Genomic DNA, 15,894 nt, shown 5'->3' with positions numbered 1-15,894 from the left:
ATATTAGGAAGAAATTCTTTACAGAGAGGGTAATCAGACATTGGAATGGGCTGCCCAGGGAAGTGGTGGATTCTCCGTCCCTGGAGGTGTTTAAGGACAGACTGGATGTGGCATCAGTGCCATGGGCTGGGAACCACGGCGGTGTTGGATCAATGGTTGGACTTGATGATCTCGGAGGTCCTTTCCAACCCAGCTGATTCTATGATTCTGTGATTCTATGATTCTATGATCCCCCACTGTGGGCAGAACTCAGGATAGCTTGGTGGTGGACACCAATGCTCCCGGCTCTCATGGAAGCAGACAGCCCCAATTATCATGGCAGGAAACATCCTTCTGCTCAGGAATCTTGGGCAGGTGCCATGTGGGAGAAGACCCTGCTTCTCAGCTGCCTCTGGGCTTGTCCCAGCTTTCCCCATGGCAGCATCGTGTCTGGGGCTGTGTGGAGACCTCAAATGTTGCCAGGGTTGGCAGCCTCTGGGCAGGCGGTTAGAAAGCTGGGGTCAGAGCCTTGGACCCACTGCCACCCCCAGTATCCTCCCACATTTTTGTCCCAGCATCCTGAGCACCCAGCCAGGGCTGGGCTCTCTTTGCCCAGTGGCCAGAGCTCTCTTGATCCGCAGGTTCTTGACCCAGGCTACACTGGGGAGTGTCAGTCACCGGGAGTATGCTGGATACTGGGGGATGAGGGGCTCTTTGTCTTGCCCCCAGGGCTGGTCTCCTGATGCCAGGTGAGCACATAGCAGCAGCCTCAGCAGGGACCTGCGTTCCCCCCGTCTGCTGCTTGTTACCACCTGCCTGTACTTGCTGCAATGTCATCCATCTCCCTACTGTACACCACTTGGGACCAGGATAGCACTCAAGTAAAACTAGGCAATTTCCAGCACGTTGCCAGCCCCTGGGGAGCCTGGGCAGGGAGAGATGGCATCCAGCTATGGAAGAAATACACTTTTATTAGGAAAGCACTCTGCAGAGGTGCCAGGCTCTCTCGTACCAAACTAATCCCTCCAACTCTGCTGGATGGGATGCGGGAGCCCGAAGGGTGTCCAGCTCCGTCCATAAATAGCACTTCCTCCTGGACAGGAGCAGCCCCAGGGCAGAGGAAGGGTGGCATCAGTCGAAACCAGCTCGACCCCACGCCGGCACAGCGCATCTGCGGCAGGACCGGTAATGGAGAGCTGTGCCTGGAGCCCAGGGCACTGGGGCAGGGGGTCTGCTGCCAAGGATGGTTGTGGGCCATGCCTAGCACTGCCCTGGGCACTGAACAGCAGCTCAGTGAGAGGAGCTCTCCGGTGCTCTGCAAGCCCAACAGACCAGAGTGGGATGCAGGAAGCGAGCGGCTCCATTACTGCAGAATATACCATGGGCACGTCTAGTACAACAAGCGCTGCTTATGCGATCAATAATACTGCTACAAAATAGAGGGGGGATATGCCACGCACGGACTCCCCTGGGGTGGCGGCCGGCCGGCTCCCTGTGGTCCTGCCTTGCGTGGGAAGGGAGGGCGAGCTGCCAGACCCAGGCAGGGAACAGGAGCAGGGCATGGATGGAGGGACCAGGTCGCAGGGCAGGGGTGACTAAAGGAAAAAGGAGGATGAGTGGTGGAGGGGATAAATGGAGGCTCAAGGCTCTTCCAGTGCCCCCTGCCCAGTCCAGGCTCCCCCATCCACTGGTTGTGCTGGCAATGTCCTTCTTTCCGGTGTGCGGCCAGGCAGTGTGGGACTGGTGCCTGGCTCCTGGTCACTGTACTGCCTGGGCGGGCACAGAAGCTGCCCTGGATGGCTCCAGGCTGGCTTCTCGGCTCTTCTTCCTTGGAGGCTTCTTAATGGGGGTTTTCTTGGCTGCCTGCTCGCTGGGAAGGGCCTGATCCTGGCTACTGACAGCACTTGGCTTCTCCACCCACTTGGGCTCCCCAGCTGCTGGCTCGGCCACCCCAGGGATCAGTTTTTGCAGGTGGGGAGAGGTGGGCAGCAAGGGTTTGCTGGTCTTCTGGCCGCTGGCAGCTGCTGAACGCTTGGCTTTCTGTGGAGGCGTGGGCTTCTCCCGCTGGGTGCCCACCCCATTCACCCGGGTGCCTCCGTCCCCCTTGTTGAGGCTCTGAGTCTTTTCCTTCAGCTGGGCAGCCAGCTCAGAGGCCAGCTGGGGATGCAGTGGCTCAGAGCGGGGTTTGCTGGTGCTGGGGCTGCAAGGAGCATCCTTGGAGTCCCCGACCCGCCGCTCCGGCTGGAAGGTGCCCATCTTTCGGAAGGCATTCTGCACTGCCCCATTGATGCTCTCCATCGGCTCTGAGCTGGCTTTGCTCCTCTGCTTGGGCTTGGAGGGTGACTGGGGCTCCCCGGTGAGGTTGGCTTTGCCCTCAGGGACACCAGGCTCCTTCGGTTGCTTCTGAGCTTTCTCTTTGCCCCGCATGCTGCCCTTCTCCTCCACTCTGCCCTGCACACTGGCTGATGTCTCGCTCGGGCTCCTCTTCCTCTTGGCCAAGCCCTGTCCTTGCTCGAGGCTGCTGGAGTGGGCAGCTGCTCTGTCTGGGGATTGGCTGGGTGCTGGCAGTGAGTTGGACTGGCCAGAGTTGTACCTGCTGTGGATCCAGGAGACTTTGGGCTTAGTGGCTGGGTCTGGGGGACGGGGCTTGGTCCTTTCCGGGGATGGTGGCTTCCCGGGGCTGCGGGGCTCTGCAGTGGCATCTTCCTCCTCCCTGGACTGCTTGGAGAGGCGGGCGACCCGAGCGTAGAGAGCGGCGCCGGCCGAGCCAGAGCCGCAGGAGGAGCGCTCGCTGTCCGAAGACTTGAGCAGGGGTGTCTCACTGCTGTCGCCCGGGAAGGCTCTGACAGAGCCGGTCTCCTTCAAGAATGTGTATTCACCTGCTTCCTCCCCGCCGGTAGGGGCCACCAGCTTGTCCCCGGAGCTGGCAGGTGTCCCTCTGTCCCTGCTGTCACCCACGCTCTCTGTGGGAAGAGAGCACGGGGATGTCAGGTGGGATGTGCCTGATGAGGGAAAGGACCAAGATGCTCCTGCCGGACAGTGGGCTCCCCCTGGACTACCCTTGTTCCCACCTCCCAGTCAGGGACCTCTTGGCTCTTAACCCTGGAACAGCAAATGCCAGAGGAGGGAGCTTTGAAACTGCGTGGGAGGCAAGACTAACACCTGCATCCCTTCCTGGGGCACAAGAAACCAGGGTGACACGATCCCCACTGTGCAAGGGTGACACCTCTTCTTCGAGCAGGCCCCTGGTAATGTCCCCAAAGTCTCCTGGGGATGTACCCCCTGCTCACCTTCATGGGGGACGCAGTACACTGGCCCCTCGTCCGTGGTGTCGAAGGAGGAGAAGGAGCCGCGGGATGACCAGGATGGGGAAGGCTGGTCCACCACAGAGGGTGGCTCGATGAAGCTGCAGTTCAGGGTGTTTTCCAGGTCATGGTGGGCCACTGCAAGGGTAAGGAACTGCTGTCAGTGCCCATTCTGCCAAATCCCCCAGTACCCCCCTCCCAGCCAGGAGGGTGGGATGCTGCACACCCTTGCCCACCTTCCCGGTGGTACTGGGGACAGGGACAGCATCCAAGGCACAGGCACAGCTCTCACTGCACCTCCCCACCAGGTCCTCCAGCCAAGTGCCCACAGAAGCCATCAACCTGCAGTGGTGGTGACCAGCATCCCCCATGCCTAGGCCATGGGCAGCAGAGACTGTTCAAGCCTCACACCTCCATCTATCCCCCTCTCCATGGATGGTCTCCACTGTCCAGATTGAGGATGTACATGGCAGAGGGATGAGCCACCCAAAACCCTGAGTCCCACAGGACACAGTGAGTGGCCTGGTGGTCACCCATGAGCTGTGCAACCTAGCAAAGCCACCTCACAAAGAGAGTCCTAGCACTGTGGCTGTCCCCTTCTCAGGGGAAGAAATTAGTTGCCAGCTTTAATTCCACTAATTCCTACTTCAGCATCACTGACTGCATTTTCCTTTTCCATCTGCTTCTACACAAGGATGCAGAAGGATAATAAAAGGATGCCTGCTGCAGGAGATGCACATCACTGTTTTTTCCCGAATTCTGCAACTTTTTGATCCCTTTGCCAGCTTCTCCCATTCTGAAGCTGAGTAGGAGCAATCCCCCTCTGCCGAGGGGCCACCTGCAGAGAAGCCGAGTGGAAGAGACAAACCACCAGAAAAAAAACTTGTTTAAAAAATGAAATAAGGAAGCTCAGCAGTTAGTTGTCTGGGCTGGAGGGATGTTTTTTTTCAGCTTCATAATTTTTGAGGCTTTTTGCTGGATAAGTTCATGTTCCAACACACCCTGCAGGGCTTCCCCAGAAGCTCACAGCTTCAGCATTGCCCTTGGGTACCCACAGGACTGTGGCAGCAACCAACTGGGAGGAAGGACCCTCCCAGAGAGCCAGGCAGCATCAGATGCACTTGTCCCAATCCCTATAATGCTGGCTTTTGTCCCTTGGGACAGTGACAAGTTGCCTCCAAGGCCAGGCAGGGCCTTACTTTGGAGCAAGGGCTGCAAAAGTGTGGTCCTAGAGGGTGGTTGGGCACTGGAACAGACTCCAGGACAGTGGTCACAGCCCTGAGGCTGCCAGAGCTAAAGAAGCTTTTGGACAATACTCTCAGCATATGGTGGGATTGTTGGGGTTGTCCTGTGTAGGGCCAGGAGCTGTACTCAATAATCCTTGCCAACTGAGAACATTCCATGATTCTATGAAAACCCTGTGCACAGACAGGGTCCCAGCTGTATATGGATATTTCCTGGTATTAGTAAGCTCTGCCTGCACATTCCAACTGCATCCCAATCCCAATTGTACCCCAGTTGTGCTGCAATTTCAGGCTCGGACTGTTTGATTCTTGCACCATATCCTTGTTTTACAATAAAATTTAGTGTTATTGGGATGCCCACTGGAACGCTTATCCATTATTAGGGAATCTGGCTTCAGACATGCAGGGCTGTTAATATGATGGCAGTGCTGCACGTTTGTCCCTGCATAGTTTGGCTTCTTGGATTAAGGTAAAAAAAACCCAAGCAGAGATATTTAAAGAGCAAACGACCCAGAGAAGGGGAAGCAGCAGTTCCAAAATGTCTTTCCTTATAATAAAAACCAAAAAGAGAAAATTAAAAGCAGCCAGCTGGAAGAAGATGAAGGGAGATGCTTCCTGAGAGGAGGCGTGACAAGTGACTGGGACTTACAGCCACGAGGCATCTCTGGGACTCCAGTGAGACCCAGGATACAGCCAAAGGATGAAATGAGGATATACAGCTCACCCAGAGATTTTGGGAAGTCTGGGGTCCCCAGGGATTTATTTCCCCTGGGCAAAATATCATGGGCTGGTGGAGCAGGGAGAAATGTGGATGCCTCCTGCATATTCTCTCCTGCCACTGCTCCCTGAAATCTTCTGGAGCCACAGCACCAGGGTACCAACCCAAACTTTGCTTGCACGGTGGCCAACTGGTTTCTAGACCAGGATGGAGCAGCGAGGAGCTGCAGAAGGACCATGAGAGGGGGATTCCAGAGCCCTCCTGGCCACCCTCTCTCAGTCAGCCCAAGCTCCTCATGATCGGCATCACCCTCAGGGCTGGTTGATCTTTGCTGCTTGGAGAGGAGATGAGGTGGTGGGCTGCAGAGCTTGGGTTAGCCCCAGCATCTGTGGGGTGACATGGGACTGAGACCCACACTGGTACCACTGACACTCCAATGAGCAAATCCCACACACAGGGATGCCCAAACCCTGGCACCACGGCTGCTTGCATCAGCCCAGGATGTGGCCCTGCAGGCTGCCAGCTCAGGTGTAATCCCTAGGGAGATGTTGTGGATCCAAAGCTGGTGCCAAGGTTGGGAGCAGCTTTTGAGGGAGAAACCTGGGGTGCCAGGCACCTGATGAGCATCAGTGGGGCTTCAAGACCTGCTGTCTCACCTGGGAGGGTTCTACCACGTGTAGACTTGTGCTCACTGGTGTTTGAGCCCAGATGGGAAAACCCACCTGGTTCCAGTAAACATATGGCCCAGAATGTGAACAGATCCAGAGTGACCATCGACTGGGCATCAGCCAGCACCAGTTTCACTGCAACATAGCCATGGGGTCCTGAGCACCTCCAGCACTGACCTGGCACTTGCAATGGGGCACTTCAGCATACCCTGGACCCTCCTGTTGGGGCAGGACCAGTGTGGGGAACAAGTGGCCTCTGTCGCCAGATACCGCCTGCTGCGGCTTCCAGGTGGGGCCACATGCTGATGTGGCAGCATGGTTACCAGGCATCATGAATGCAGCTGCTGCAGGCAGCTCAACAGGTCCTCATCACCCAGGGAGTCCCCACACCCAACAGGGTCTGGAGGCATTACCAGACCATGCACCAGTGGGACTGGGAGCTGCTGGAACCCACAAGGGCTCTGCTGTGATGGATAACACAAGGCAAGCCCTGACCAAAGCCTTTCCCTCCAGTGAAATAACAACCCTCAGCCCCATAACAGACGCCAGGAACAGCCCCAGCCCTGCCAGGACCTGAGACCATCCTGAGCATCCTCAGTCTTTCCCGAGGCCGCTGCTGCCCTCTGTACACACACTGACTGGACAGGTGCCAGCTGCCCATGGGCCGGTACGGGGAAGGCACAGGCAGCCCCCTGTGAGCCCCCCCTGCCCTTGCCACACACAGGCACCTTCTGTCCTCCCTGAGCCCTTCCTGGCCCCTTCCACAAACACAGCCTCTATGATCCTCTGTTATCCTTGCAGCAGGAATGTTTCTTGGGCCCCAACACACCCTGCTCCAGGCAGAGCTTTGCTGTGCCCCACGTGGTGAGGGCTCAGCTTTGATGCTGAAGCTCAAGCACGTTGTGCAGGGATGGGGGTCACCTCTGTGTCCCATCTGGGATAGGGAATTTGGCCTCATGCTGAGCACTAGGATGTGACTGCTTGGGGCATTCCACCAGCATGGCATGCCCACAAAAGTTCTGGGCTCAGGAAAGGAGGCTGGGGCTGAACCCCATCCAGCACAAGGTGGGGAGTGCTGCCTTCACCCCAAGTTGCAGCATATCCCCAGCTCCTCATGCTGCAGAGGTGCAAGGAGGGTGACAGCAGACAGCATCCCCCAGCTGCCTGGATGCAGGGAGTCCCCAACAGCCCTGACAGCGCCAGGTCAGGGGCTTTGCCAGGTGTGAGCAGTCCCCTGCGAGCCCACTCTGTGCCCAGGCAGTGTGGGGAGCTCAACCCAAGTCTCTGCCCCTCCACCCACAACTCTGCTGCACACAGCAGCAGGGGGGGCATCCCCCTTGGGTGCTCTGGCTCCAGACAAAGCTGGGGCAGGGTTAGCTCAGGACCAGAAGGGTAAAAGAGGCATTTTGCTGAGTGACAGGGACCATTCCTCTCCACAGAAACCTCAGGAGAGTAAACCCAAAATCTGAAACTTCTAAGCAGAGCTCCAGCACCAGGTACCACCCTTGCCTCACAAAGCAAAATTATGTGCTTGGAGATCCAGAGGCTGCAGTCAGAAAGGGTTGAGCCCCTGTTAGCCAGGAGGCTTGCACCAACCATGGTAACTCTCCTGAGGACACACGTCCCTGTCACCACTATACCATGCTCACCACCCTGGTTTGGAGCTCAAAAGGAGCCACGCACACTGCCCTGACAGGAATAAAGCCCCTGGAGCCTGACTGGCTCTCTGCACCCTCCCCAGCTCCAGCATCTTACCCACGACCTTGGGTAGCTTCTGGCGGCGCAGAGGGATGCGGGGGAGCTTCATCCCGATCCGACTGAACCGCCCGCACAAGCGTCTTGGCGGCTTCTTGGCTGCTGCTGGGTCCTGGCTGGAGCTGCAAGAGAAGGTAATGGCACTGTCAGAGAGACACCGTTCCCCTCCCTGCGGTGGGGACAGACTTCATGGGTGACAGGGACAGCCTTCACAGGTAACAGAGAGCTCAGGGATGCTGCAAACGCAAAGAGGATTTTGGAACAATAATAGGGTGGATCAAAGCAGGGGCATGCCCAGGGCACAGGGAGTTGGGGATCCACCCAGGCTGCTGCAAGCCCTGGGCACCAGCTTGCACTGCACCAGGAAGCAGAGTAGTGCCAGGGGATGGTGGCAAGACCAGAACCAGCCATGGCCATTGGCAGTGCAGCCCCAAAATACCCACAGCACCCGGTCAAGACTCTGAATCTTTAAAAAAAATTAAAATCATCCCAATCCAAAGCCAAACACGTGGCTTCTCTTTATTTGCTCTCTGGTTTGGAAGCCTCCCGGGGTTGAGTTTTCAAGCAATTTTCTGCAGCCGCAGAAGTGAGTGGCTTCGCATGTGGATGGAAGGGAACCTGTGCCATGCCCACTGCTGCTGTGATCCCTCGGGACGCTCTGGCAAGGGACTGCACTGGGACAGCACCACAGGTCACCCAGAGGTTTGGGGACACTGTGGTCCGGACACCCTGGGAGAGACAAAACTGGAGCCATTCCCCTTCTCCTGGTGCTATACCTCAGCCCACAGGGCTGCCTTTGTGCTTTATCTGCAGGATAATTTCCTGCAGCCCCCAGGCTCTCCAAGCCAGCTGTGCTGGGCTGGGATTGAGCTGGCAGGGCTGCAAGGGGAGGCTTCTGGAAAATTCCTGTGCAGTGGCTGGTGGCACGAGGGGGTTTTCTCTGCAGCTGGAGGAGCTCCAACTGTCCTCTCGTCCCTTGCTGAGCAGCAGAAACATTTCTCCTTGCTGTGGGTCTGTCCCTATGCCTGTCCTCATGGCGGGATGTTACCTGGTGATGCCAAAATGCTGCCAACATCCTGACCTTGCTTCAGGAACTCACTCTCCCAGCCCTGATCATCCTCATGCAGAACAGTCAGCATCCTCCCTGTTCCCTAGGTCTCATTCCATGGCCCAGGGGTTTGTTCTGGGAGTCTTCACCACGTCTTAATGCCCTTGTTGTATTTCAGGATTCCCTTTGCAGATCAGTTCCAACCCCCTGGAGACTGGAGGAGACTTGGTGGGTCTCCATAAAGTGTTGGCCCACAAGAGGAAACAAAGTCAGGGAGAGCAGGAAGGGGTTCCCCAGGCAGGGCTCATCCCGAGCCCCTCTATCAGCCCCAATGACGCAGCAGGACCTGCTCAGACCCCAGGGACCAGCATGGTGCCACATGGGCAGCACTGGTCTGTCTCAGTTTCCCCACAGCACCACTGTCCCAGCATGGTCCCTGCATCCCCCTGTCAATCCCAGACCCCACTGGTCCCCCACATTCCCAGCCTGGTGAGATCCCTCCCAGTACTCACCTGCAGGCTTCGTCCTTCTTGCGGCAGACACAGCAGCAGCAGAGCAGAGAGAGCAGGAGGATGAGCAGCAGCGCCAGGAGGGCCCCTGCCCCGATCACCCCCATCCTCTGGTTGGCCTCTGCAAGGCAGACCCGTGGCTCAGCCTGGTGCCAGCCCTGTGGCAGTGGCAGCCCTCGCTTGTGCCCTCCAGCACTCACCCATGTGACAGGCGCCTGTCAGTGGGTCGCAGGCGCCGTCGTGGCAGCTGCAGGCTTCGGCACAGTTGGCTCCATAGCGTCCAGCAGGGCAAGTCAGGTTACAGCTGGAGGGAAGGGGCTGGATGAGTGGTGCATCGGGCACAGCAGTGTGGGGCTGCTTGGCTGCTACCTTCTCCCAAGCCCTCCATACTTCAAGGAGCACTTCTCTAGCTTGCTCTGCCAACTCAACCACACTCTGAGGGACCCTGTAACCTACAGGGATCAGTAGCCCATTGCCCACCCAGCAGTTTCGCCTATTACTCTGGGGATTTGGCCCAGCTGGATCTCTGACAGTGTCACTGCTCCCCTTCACCCATTTACCATTCCCCTTCACCCATTTACCATTCCCCTTCACCATTACCATTAGACATGGTAATTAGGAAAGGTCATTAACCCAGCAGTCACATCTAAAGACACCCTGGTGTCAGGCACAGGGATTCCAGCTCAGCTCAGCAGTGATGTGGCTGCGCACCCCAAGGCCCATCCCTGCCAAGCTGCACAGACCTGCAGTGGCCACGAGCTGGAAAGATCCCCTGATTGATTTTTTTTTTGGTTTTTTTTTGGTCTCCAAGAAGGAAAAAAAATGGAGGAGCCCCAAGGCATCCAACTCCATCAGAGTAGGCCCCCCCCATTCAGCTCTGCCTGGTGTCAAATCTCCACCACTGGTAAAATGACCTCCATGGTGGAGTCACCAAGGCGATGGGGACATGCATGAATGGGCACCAATCCATGAGCATCAAGGACTTGAGCATGGAAAGCATGCACCAGGCACATGCAGAAGCACCTGGGCCTCTCGGGAGCGGGACCAATCCAACCTGTCTCCCCAGCTGTGGGCCAGGCACTGCAGAGCCTGACTCAGATAGATTTGGAGATGCCAGCAGCACTGCTGGACACCAAATCCTCCACCAGCTGTGTCCTGGCTGCAGCAGCCGCAGCTGTAAGGAGCCAGTGGGCCCCAGCCCAAACCTGCTCCTCCAGAGACGCAGCTGCCCCCTGTCCCTGGCACGGTGCCTGTAGGCGGCTCAGCCCATTTCACGCTCCAACGACTTGCAAAGCGCCGCCTAGGCCAAGCTTTGTGCCCATCATGTGCCCACAGTGTGCCTGCTGTGTGCCTGCCGTGTGCCTGCCGTGTGCCTGCCGTGTGCCTGCTGTGTGCCTGCCGTGTGCCCACCGTGTGCCTGCTGTGTGCCTGCCATGTGCCCGCCAGGATGGGTGCTGAGCCCCCATGTCCATTCCAATGGCTGTGCCAGGAAGCAAATGCAACAGAACAGGAGCAGGGATATTCCCTCAGCAACACAAAACCTTTCACCCCACCACTTGGCCCCACATTTCTGCCACAGGCTGAGGTTTTGGGAGAGCAGAGGGGGGTGATTGTTTTCCAGGAGGGTCCTGACAACTCTGGGAAAGACAGGGAAAAGATAAAGCACTTTGTGCACACTTTAGCAGCTGTTCCTTTAGTATCCTCCTGACACAGAGCTGAGAGGATACCCCTTCACGGCAAGGACATTGCTTCTGCCTTCCTTCCAGAAATCCCATTTTTAGTAAAATTATATGCTGCTGACAAAAATGCTAGTTTTCACATAGTGACAGGGATCTGCCTGAGTGCTGGGAATGTCCCTGAGCCCGCCTGGCGTGCACCGCATGACACAGCTCAGCTCGCGGTTATGGCACCAGGACGTTGCTGGGGCTGGGCTGCATCCTGAACATCCTCCATCCCCACAGTCCCGTGCTGTGCTGGGCTCAGAACAGTTTAATCTCAGGTCTTTTCCAACCCAGTTGATTCCATGATTCTGTAATCCATGCTCTGTCCTCTGGCACTGTGCCAAAAGCATCACTGCACCCCCCTGCTGAGCACTGGGATCCTTTCACCTCTGCCTTCACTACCAAAGTTGGCCATGATGCCCAGGCTGGGCATCCTGAACTGGTGCCTGTGCCGGTGGCTCTTTCAGCACTGTGAGTGGTTGGTGAAGCCCCACAAAAATAAACCCCAAAACGCAAATGCTCCCCGTTTCTATGCCCTGAATGAAATGCCAGCATGGGCAGGATGCCAGCTCCAAATCCCTGTCCTTGTCATCACCCTTGCAGTTAATTGCTGGGAAATCCTGAGCACCACCCAGCAGGACCTGGAGGAACTGTCTGCATGTCCCAGATGGGTGGGAAACTCTTTCCTCTTGTTTTCAAACAACATTTCAGTCCCATGCTGTGAAAACCCACCCAGGGATGGGAGCAGGCCCTTGCACCCCTTTCCTGGGCAGGGAGAAGGAGAAAGCCTGGGTAAAACCCTGGCCAGAGGCAGAGCTTGCAGCAGGACCCCCTGCGGACGCCATGCCTGTGAGGCTGTTCCTTATTCTGGGATGTGGTTTCTTCTCTCTTTTTGGATAGAAATTCCACCCTGGACTTAAAAAAACCCAACAAACCACCATTTTGTCAATTTTTTTTGCCAAATAGGCATTTTCTAAAGCACGATCCCTCTCGCAGCATGACCTTGCTGCTAACGGGTCTGTGAGCATGTCCTTCCCTCTGCTCCCCACATCATCCGAATTATCACCTGCGAGCGCTTCTACAGTAGGAAACCCCTCAGCTGAGAACCACGTAGGACCCAATGGGGCAGGAGGTGCCTGAGCATCACCCCCAAAAGTGTGCTTACTGTGCCTCACTTACTAGGTGCCGTGGGAACCAGGGTGGCAGAGGCACTGCCCGGTCTCGAAGTGGCACTGGCCATTGACGCAGTCACTGCAGACGAAGGCACAGTTGTCCCCGTATGTCCCGTTCCAGCACTTGGTTTCACACCTGTGGAAGGATGAGGGCAGATGACTGGAGCATCCATAACACTTGGGGACCTCTGGCATCCCCCTACATGCAGGGAGATCCGGCTGTCACTGTGGTGGCTTGGGGTTTCTGAAGCCAGGAAAGGGGTACAGGGATGGACTGAGCTCTCTGACACAGTCATGGGACTGGGGGGAGCCTGCAAGACCCGTGCCCTATGCCCAGGTAATGCCTTGTGCTAGCAGTGAGGCTTAGCTCTCAAGCTGGGATGCTTTCCTGCAGACTCTTGTACCCAGGATTGGTTCCAGGGCTGCAGAACCCCACAGTAACCCTGTTCCCTGTGCAGGGAGAATCAGGGAAGCCAAGCATCCCTCTGCCAAGATCCGGCTGCACTTACCGGTCTCCAATCCAGCCCGGGTTGCAGTGGGAGCACTTGCCATTGATGTGGTTGCAGGTGTGGCCGTCCTTGCAGGGGGGACAGAGCTTCTCACAGCCCTCTCCATAGAAACCAGGCGAGCAGGGTTGGTCACACTTGGTGCCATTCCAGCCCGCCTCACAGGTCAGGCAGCGCCCGTCTGCCACGGTGCACGGCTGCAGGCTCTTGCACTGCCCACACCTGCAATGGCCAAGGGGGAAACCATCACTCAGTGCAGCCCCAAAATCTCCTGCTGCTGCATCCCACCAGTGCCGGATCAGACCCAGCAGAGTCTGCCCACTCACCGTCTCCGGCAGCCTTGGCCGTAGAAGCCGGCTGGGCACGGCTCGCGGCAGTACTTGCCCCGGTAGCCTGGCTCGCAGGTGCAGGTCCCATCCACCTGGTTGCACTTGCCCTTGTAGCACTGGCAGTAGCGGTCACAGCGGGGCCCAAACGTCCGCTCCCGGCACTGGCAGCGCCCCGTGAACTGCTCGCAGGGCGAGTTGTTGCAGGAGCACTGGTTGTTGCAGCCGCGGCCCCACCAGCCGGGCTGGCACAGACAGTTGCCTGTCTGCTGGTCGCACTGAGAGTTGTGGCTGCAATAGCAGGAGCTGGAGCACTGCGGCCCCCACCAGTTGGGCTCGCAGGTGCATTTGCCTGTCTTCTGGTCGCACTTGCCATGCTTGCAGAGGCAGATGTTTTCGCACTTGGGACCCCAGCGGTTGAGGTTGCAGGTGCACTGACCTGTCACGTCCTCGCACTGCCCGTTGGGGTGGCAGCTGCACATCTCTTTGCAGTCGGGACCCCAGAACTGCCGCGGACACTCTGCAGGGAGATCCATCAGCCCAAGACTACCCAGGGGGACAACCCCACCACTGGAGGGACCCACAGTCCCAACAGGACCTTTTGACCACCATCCTCCCTCTTTTCCCTGCAGCACACTGGATTTCAGAGGAGACCCCGGCAAAAGGACAATGCCCAGGGGACAGGTAAGGGCAGAGCAAAAGCATTCAAAGCCCGATCCCTGATGCTCTGCTCTGGAATGTCACCCCAGGATAAGCTGGAGCCACCCCAGTGAACCCTGCTGAGGACAGGAGGGCTCCTGCCAGTACTCACTGGTGTCGCAGTTGGCGCCGAAGTAGCCGTGGCGGCAACGGCACTCGCTGGGCCTGACGCACACCTCATTCTCCTTGCAGGTAAAGTTCCCCTCGCACACGGCTGGATGCACAAACAGACGGCAGGCATAAGTGTGAGTGCCTGCTCCCCTGAGCACTGCCTGCTCATCCCTGCTCCCCCAAGCCCTCCCAAAGCCCCCAGAGCAGGGGAAGGGCTGTGCAGTAGCCCTCTGAGTGCTGTTGAGCTGTGGCACTATCACCATCCTAGCAACCACAGTGGCTGGATGGGATCCCCGCCAGGAAAATGCCACCAGCCTCCTGTCACCCAGCTCAGCTCCAACTCTGCCACCCAGATCAACTCCATCCTGGTCACCAGCCTCCTGCTACCCAGCCAAGCCTCGTCCATGCCAGCAGCTGCACCCAGTGGGGCACTGTCCCTTGCTCAGCTCCGCCTTGACAGAGGGGAGATGGGGGCATGAGATAGAGGGGTTGTGGGCAGCCATGAGCATGGTCCCCTTCCTTGCACTCCTTATGGACCACAGCAGTGCCACTCCCACCCCACCACTGTCTCTCCTGCATGGCCACCAGCCCCCAAAGGCCACCCACCCCTCTCCTGCTGAGGGGAACTTGTGCTGAGGCCGATGACTGGAGCCAGGCAGGCACATTATGTTGGACAGGCAGCATGGACAGGCAGCACTGCAGTGCAGGCAGGTGCTTGCAGATCCCACACGACCCTGGACAAGTTTCCTTAGGCATCGGGAGAGACAACCACCCACCCCAACCACCTTACCTGGGAGTTGTTAGACCTATGGTGATGGATACTATAGAAACCCCTAAAATAGACAGATTACACAGATTAGAAGCAGTGAGTCTAACAGTTAGAGCAGGTTGGGGGGCAGGAGATGGGGACAGCTCACCGTGGGACCATCCTCCCCACACTGTCCTGGCAGATCCTGTCCTTCTCCCTTCCAAAGGGGATGCATCCCATTCCCAAAGCATGCAGCGAACGGTTACAGGGCTCATGCACAGTGGGTTAGTTGGTTACATGGGCTTTGCTACCAGCTGCGAACTGCCACCTGTGGCTCTCCCGGGCTGTGGTGAGCCCCACGGCCAGCCAAGACTGCAGGGAACCCTAAACAGCCACCTTCACTGTGGTGGCAGCGCAGGGGATGATGCTCCCAGGGTTTCATGTTGAGCATCCATGCTGGGCTCACTGTGGCCCCAGTAAAAAGCTGTGACACCTTGTATGGCCCCAACCCAGGCTAGGTGGTCCCTGCCTGCCCCAGCAGCCTCTCCCCATTGGGGTCATGATACATATGTGCCTGGTCTGGGCAGCTTCTTCTCCACCAGAGGCTCTGGCTCAGCTCCCCATGCTGCTGCAGCACCCATGGGGAATCTCAGTCCCATCCCTGCAGCTGCACCTTTACCCCAGGGGACACCTCGTTGTCCCTTGGGTCCCTGTGCAGCAGCCCCAAATCCTTAGACCCAGAGCTGGCTGTCAAGGAGAGAAACCCCCACAGCCCTGTGACCCCCAGGTCTGGAGCTGAGCACCCTTTCCATACACATGATGTTGGAGCACTGCAGAGAGGCAGGACCCCAGCTGCAGTCCCCAGGACAGGGGGTCCCAGCCACAGGACACATCAGAGTGGCCCCTGACAGTGGTGGTGAGGCCAGGAGGGCTCAGCAAATGATGGGCAGTGTCCAACAAAGCAAAATGGCAGTGTTTACCTATTAAACACTCGCTTCCTTGTTGCCTCCATCCTAGGCAGCACACAAGCACCGAGGAGCTGCAGGGGAGAAAAAAAGCATCACAAATAGTTACAACCCTCAGAAAGTCCTGGTCCTTCCCAAGAACCCACCAGGAGCACTGAAGCCACGATGGTGAGTGGTCCTGCCGGGGGTTGCTGCATTCCCATGGGGCAGAGAGAGCTCTTGGCTCTTCCTCCAGCACTCAGGGAGTTATGGGTCTGCTGGGGGCCTCCCATGAGTGCTGCTTGAGATGTCCCACCAACCACTGAGGTGACTAGAGGAGCAAGGATGAGACCACTTCCTCCCATTAATGAGTGATGAAACAGCAAAAGTCATGTTTGCAACCTCTACAATAAAAAAAATAAATAATCCAAAAAACCCTCC

At 57.4% G+C, this 15,894-nt stretch overlaps 1 protein-coding gene across 2 annotated transcripts; it reads right to left on the bottom strand.

The window, feature by feature from the left end:
* Positions 1–936: 936 nt before the first annotated feature.
* SCARF2 (scavenger receptor class F member 2) lies at positions 937–15,549 on the bottom strand. 2 transcript variants are annotated; one of them, XM_008930861.3, is made up of 10 exons: positions 15,490–15,549; positions 13,763–13,864; positions 12,952–13,471; positions 12,629–12,847; positions 12,127–12,255; positions 9,427–9,530; positions 9,230–9,347; positions 7,670–7,791; positions 3,270–3,422; positions 937–2,942 (listed from the first exon to the last, which is right to left on the bottom strand). In XM_008930861.3, exons 3-10 carry the CDS (start codon positions 13,431–13,433, stop codon positions 1,738–1,740), a joined length of 2,532 nt encoding a protein of 843 aa, XP_008929109.3. In that variant the 5' UTR covers positions 13,434–13,471; positions 13,763–13,864; positions 15,490–15,549; the 3' UTR covers positions 937–1,737. The 2 variants fall into 2 exon arrangements, with proteins under 2 accessions (XP_008929109.3, XP_029820793.1); XM_029964933.1 differs by lacking the exon at positions 15,490–15,549 and having other exon boundaries at positions 13,763–14,297.
* Positions 15,550–15,894: the final 345 nt, after the last annotated feature.

This window comes from Manacus vitellinus, unplaced genomic scaffold (genome assembly GCF_001715985.3).
Source record: "Manacus vitellinus isolate BGI_N305 unplaced genomic scaffold, ASM171598v3 scaffold_84_pilon, whole genome shotgun sequence".
Lineage (NCBI taxonomy): Eukaryota > Metazoa > Chordata > Aves > Passeriformes > Pipridae > Manacus > Manacus vitellinus.
Note: the sequence above shows the minus strand (reverse complement) of the source record. Positions and strands in the feature narration are given on the sequence as shown.